This window comes from Pezoporus occidentalis, unplaced genomic scaffold, assembly GCF_034315485.1.
Source record: "Pezoporus occidentalis ecotype Australia unplaced genomic scaffold, CSIRO_AGI_Poc_V1 ctg8, whole genome shotgun sequence".
NCBI classification, from domain to species: Eukaryota; Metazoa; Chordata; class Aves; order Psittaciformes; family Psittacidae; genus Pezoporus; species Pezoporus occidentalis.
The window spans coordinates 6,089,298-6,095,297 of record NW_026916158.1 but is presented as its reverse complement, the minus strand read 5'-3'; the positions used below and the strand labels follow the sequence as shown (position 1 = coordinate 6,095,297).

The 6,000-nt window shown below is 44.7% G+C and overlaps 1 protein-coding gene across 2 annotated transcripts in view; it reads left to right on the top strand.

The window, feature by feature from the left end:
• Positions 1–466: 466 nt before the first annotated feature.
• PPM1L (protein phosphatase, Mg2+/Mn2+ dependent 1L) overlaps positions 467–6,000 on the top strand; it is a 118,521-nt gene continuing 112,987 nt past the window's right edge. Inside the window, exon 1 of one of the 2 annotated variants that reach the window (XM_062603212.1) lies at positions 467–1,406. In XM_062603212.1, coding sequence (XP_062459196.1) covers positions 1,008–1,406 — 399 coding nt within the window. In that variant the 5' untranslated portion in view covers positions 467–1,007. The remainder of the gene's footprint in view (positions 1,407–6,000) is intronic. The other variant, XR_009961700.1, reaches the window with a different exon arrangement.

The window sequence follows — 6,000 nt, the reverse complement described above, 5'->3', positions numbered from 1 at the left end:
ACAATTCTTTTGAACACTGGGGGGTTTCCATTAGAATGCTGTCCAGGCAAATTCTGCCATCAGTTTAATAACTGAGAAATTCCTGCTTTGGTTCCCGTACACTTGCATGTCCGTGGATGTACCTGGAGACTACCTGACAGTCTTGTAAGGTTACCTTCCAGCAAAATCTCAGCCCAGTTTCGTGTCTTGGCTGTCTCGGGTTGTAAGCAGAAGCAGGGTGGCCGGTAGGGTCACCCCGCCTTTGGAGATAGGGCCAGCTACACTCCAGAACCTGCTGCTCTGCGCTCCTCCAGAGGGCAGCCCGGGCTCTCTGTAGCCAAGGGACTGCACAGCTCTCCCAGCCCCGCTCCCACCCTGCGCGGACAGACCCAAGCCCAGCCCCGCCGCGACACTACAGGCCCCAGAACCCTTCGCGCCCTTCGCGCAATATCCCCCGCTTCCCGCTACGGCCGCCGGGGCTTGTAGTCGGGCTGCGGGGACGGGCGAGGCGGTGGCAGCAGCAGCGGCGCTCCGCCCCGGGGGAGGGACGGCGCAAGGCGTGGGGGGCACGGGAGACAGGTACCCGCGGGCGGCCCTGGAGGCACTTTCTCGCAGTGGCCGGCCGGGCTTCGAGAGCGGCGAAGCGCGGCGGCCTCCCACGGGGCCCTGAGGCGGAGCAGCGGCCTAGGGGTGCCCGAGGCGAGCTCGGGCTCTGAGAGGAGACGCGGCCGCGGGGGGTGCGGCACTGGTGAAGCCTGCCCGGCCGGGCCCCGCTCCTCGCCCCGCTCCTGGCGGTGCGGCCCCTCCACGGGAGGCACGGGGCGCCGCAGGGCCGGGACGCGCAGGTGGCCGCCGCCCGGCAGCGGCGGTGAGCGGAGCCGGCCCCCAGAGGCCGCCGCCGCGAGGAGGGAGCGGCGGGCGCGGGACTTCAGCGGAGGAGCATGCACTGACTCGCTGCCTCGGCTCAGAGCCACCCCGGCCGCCGGGTGCGAGTTGCATGGTGTGGGGATACACGATCTCGATAATAAATGATAGAGGATACAATGACTTTGCTGTCTCTGCTGGGTCGGATCATGCGTTACTTCTTGCTTAGACCGGAGACCCTGTTCTTGCTGTGCATCAGCCTGGCCCTGTGGAGTTATTTCTTCCACACGGATGAGGTGAAAACCATTGTTAAGTCCAGCAGGGATGCGGTGAAGATGGTGAAGGGCAAGGTGGCTGAGATCATGCAGAATGACAGGCTCGGGGGGCTAGATGTGCTGGACGCAGAGTTCTCCAAGACCTGGGAGTTCAAGAGCCACAACGTGGCTGTCTACTCCATCCAAGGCCGGAGGGATCACATGGAGGACAGGTTCGAAGTAATCACTGACCTGGTGAACAAGACTCACCCCTCCATCTTCGGGATATTTGATGGGCATGGAGGAGAGGCAAGTGCTCAGCTGGAAAAAAGGCACAAAAAACAAAAAGGGGGGTTGGGGGGGTGGATGATTACAAGGCAAGGGGTGATTGTTCTCACCTGCCAGGTTTGTGTGGTTATCTTGAGACACTGTTGGGGGGATGGGGGAGGAGAGCACGAGTGTCTAAATAGGGGTCGAGGATACTCTGTTCCCTTTATTTCTCATTACCCTTCTACAGTCAGTGCAGTATAAATGTGTTTATACCCTGGCTGCCCTTTACAGTAGTAAAGGTTTAATTGAAGTAAAAGCCTTTGGAGGTGGCTCTTACGTGTGTGGAATAACGATGATGAGCACAAACTCCCTGGAGTCATCTTTTGTTACAGCGAAGTGTGGTGTGATCTGATTTTGGCACGGGGCTGGTCTCTCCCTCCTGTCAGGAGCCGGGCTCATCAGCAATTAGAGAGCAGTCAGTCCTCTTAAAGCCAGTGTGTGTAAAATGTGTCTTCACAGGAATTCACCCTCAAGTGAGGACTGGCAAGTCACTGAGAACGAGTATCATGTTTGGGAGCTGCATGTAGATTTTTAAGTCATTACAGCTGTGCTGTCACACTTGTTCCCTCCCTAGTGGAAATCCAGGAAAACTGTCATTTTGAAACTTTTTGGTGTTTAACCTCTTAACTTTTTTAGGAAGGGCAATTTCCTTCAGGTTGTGCTGTGTAATTAGCGTTACAGCTTGATGGTGTGCTTCCTTTATTACAGATTACAAATGCTGAAGCAATAGCTTCCTCTTTATTTAAGATTGTGGTGCTGCCATGTAGCTTTTTGTATAGCACAAAGTACATGTTTCATAACTGTGGGAAAGGACAAAGAATTTGTCCTTGTGTAACAAATTAGCTGAAGCAAACATCGTGCTGGGTATGAGAGAACTTTCTGGGTTTTGCTGGGGTGATGGAAACTGGAGAGAAATGGTGAAGTTTTCCTCAAAGTGCTCCTGCTGAGGAGGGGTAAGGCAGGGAGAAAGATTGGGTGTTCCTCCAGCTGCTTTCACAGATCAAGGAGTCGAAGTCCTTCCTTGAAAAGCCTTGGCAGTGACTAGGCACTAGTGGAGCACAGGGATGTGGAGCTTCTGCCCCTCTGAACCTGTAAGTGTTGCCTAAAAAATCCAGGCCTGAGGCACATAATCAAAAAGCTTCTCTTCTGCTGCCCTCATGGTAGTAAAAGGAGTCAGTCATGTGTCCTACTGCTGTCTTGCAGCATACAGCATTTTGCCCCCTTTAAAATAACGCAGACACTTTGGACAGTGAAAATTGTCAGCTTCACAACAATTTTTGGTTGTGACTGAACCCTGTTTTCCTTTTTAAATCTGATTTCAGTTGGGGCTCAGCTGTGCCAACTTGTACTGGCGTATTTGTGCCAGCTCACTATCCTTGGCCTTCGAGGAATGCAGGTAGAAATGTCAATTGCAAACTGTTTTCACATCTTTTCCCGAAAGAATATTAGCTCTGACCAGTGTGTTTGGTGCTTTCCTGTTTTCTGAAGAGTTGGACAGGAGGTGCTTGTGCTCTGTCTGCTGCCTTCTTCCCCTTTGTTTAAACTGACAGTTTTCCTTGTCTGGAACAAACAAATTTGCAGGAATATCTGTGTCGTGTTTTTAAACAGTGTTCTGAGGTTGTTACAGATACAAGTATGATACACACACTTAGACTCTGGCAGTGTGAAAGAGTGATCTTATTTCTTTCATAAATTTGGTGTCATACATGTATCTTGCCTTGCGCTTGATTGCAAACCCATTGTAACACAGAGAATAGCTAAAACAAGAATGTGCCCTATATATATATTGTTTGCTTGTTTGTTTGTTTTGTTGTGGATCTTGGAATTACACAGATAGGATATATTAATGATATTAGTGGATCTGTGGAAAGCTCATTTGTCTTTTGTATTCGCATTCCTTAGAACCTGCTCTAATTGTTTCAGTGGCAAAGTATGAGGCTTTTCTTTAAGAGGCCTGTACTTTTGAAAGGTTTAGCAGATCTCTTTCCAAAAACCTTACTAAAGTTAATATTAAAAAAAAAAATGTATCTAGTACCTCTTATTTATCTTTCTAATGCAATTCTCAGGTGTTCTTAACAGCCTTTACTCCTACAGAAATAAGTGCCTAATCATTGAGGACATAACTAGTTTCCAGCTTTAGATTTTATGTAAAACTGAGCAGAAAAGCATGGACTATGTGCTGTGCATACAGAGAAAAAAAAAAAAAAGAAAAAGGAAAATGGGGTTTAATCTAGACAGGTTTTGTAGTTTTGAGTAGAAAAGAGGGGAGGGAGAAGAAACCGGAAAAAATTAACACTCTTATTTAATCCGTAGTAGATAATACTAAATTTCAGATCTTTATGTGAATTGGTTTTCTGGATGTCTGGGTTTTTTTGGTTGTTTTTTTTTTTTTTTTAAAGATAAATGACTTTGTAGAGCACTTTACCTACATATGTAACAAAGCCTTTGTGAAGATTAAATTTTCCACATGGGGTCCCATAAAATTTCTTTATGTGTATTTAAAGAACAAAGAACTGCTAATCTCTGGAGTTACATGTGGAATAGACTGTTCTGTGTGGGCAAGAATTGTTTTTCCAAACAGACAATGCCACAAATGAGATGCTAGATTAATTCTTTCCAGCTAAATACAAGGGAGTGTGTCTCCATTAATTGCTTCCTGCCATATCACATTGAAGTGGGAAAATAGAGAAGCATTATTCAAAAATATGACTTACTCTGTAGTGCTAATTTATGAAAATTACTGAGTTTTGCTTAAATATTGCCAACATTTTACATGAATTCTACTTTTTTGTTGTGTCATTTCCCCTTCTATTTTGCAATTTTAACTTGAATAGGCTGGCAGCTATTTCCTTTAATTTTGTGGCTGGCTTGATGAGAAAGCAATAAGCAACAATAAGTATTAATCCTCTGTGTCACAGCTAAGTATCTGGTGTGCTGCTGCAGTTTCTTGTGAAAGACAATAATATTTCAGAGAGAAAACTTGATACATGATGGTTAGTGCGGCCTTCCTTTTATGCAAAGTTTGTTGCTTGAAGACTGAATAATAATAATAATAATAATAATAATAATAATAATAATAATGAAGAACAGGTAGAGGGCAAAGTCATAGAGTTGGAAAGAATTAAGAAAAGTTTCTGTCCGTTGTCTCTCTGAATGAGTTTGGCCAAAGGAGTCTTCAAGGTAATCTCACTTAGGATCAAAAAAGACGAGAAGAAAGACTGTACTCCCATCACCTCCTTTACAAGGCTGAAAGATAAGCTTGAATGCCTCTTTTTTCTTTCTTTTTTTTTTTTTTCTTCTTCCCTTTTTCCTTTATTAAGAAATTTTGAGGCTGTCTAGACTGGAAGATGGAGAAGTGGCAAACTATGTAAATGATAAAATAACAAAAAAAGAACTTGAAAGCTGAGCAAAGAAAAGGATGGTTGCTTAATTAGAATGATTTGACTATTTTAACTAACATTTACTGAAGGGTTCTTTTCTCAAATATTTAAGGTTTAAACACTCGGTTTAATGAGATCTCATTATTAGACAAGAACAAAGCTACCATCTGCAGTTTTATGGTTATGGCTATGTTGCATATCATTGTTTTTTTCCTAACCCTGTGAGGTAAAGACTTTAAAAATAGTTATAGCAATAGTATCTTAAATGCTGCTTGCGCTTGTTTGCAGTCATAAACTGATGTGGATAATGATGGGGGGAAATTAAAGCTCAGTAACTGTCTCATAAAAAATGTCTTGCTCTTTTTATGTATCTTAGCCTCCTTAAATAGGAACGTGGCAAGGCTTGTTCCTTGTGATCTGCAGGTACGGTTAAGAGTATTTTGCATGATATAATCGGTTTTTAGAGTTGCTGATACAGTGTTGCAGTATGTGAAATACACCTTTTTATTTTTCTTCATAGTGTAAGGGAAGAGTGGGGAGCTTAAATGTAAGGAAAGAAGGAAATTTGCTGTATAGATGGCTAGTATTTGTAACCACATACAGAATCGCGTAATACTTTGTGTGCCACAGGACCTTGAAGTCAGTATCAGAAACTGTTGGCAGAAGTCTCTGGTTACTGATTAACTTACAAAGACAAAAATAAAAGGGAAAGGTCAGAAGATAATGGCGAGAGTCTTTGTCTGAGACTATGGAAACATAAATGCTGAGGTAAGGCTTGGAGAAGAGGGCAGGGTGCCAGCTGTGTTTAAATGAGCCTGCTGTGCATTTAAAATACAGGTACTTGAAAGCATGGTTAATTCTTCCCTGATTCACTGAGGTGAATTTGCTGTCATCTTCCGGCCCCATCGCAACAAACAAGTTGCTGGGAGGCTAGGTTGAGAAAAGAACTTCTGAAATACTGAAAATCACTCTTGTGCATATTCTTCTCCTACATGAATACGGGATGACTACTCCTCAGTGAAGGCGAAAAATAAATTTGCCAGAGTGTGAGAATTTGGGCAGGGCAGCTGTAAATCACACTGTCAGAGTAGGACATGGTGACTGTACGCTTGTGCTCATACCAGTTAACATGATTTTTAACCCTTCACAACCCTGAGCTCCCCTGTGTGTTGTCTGTGTTATGATGATGGACA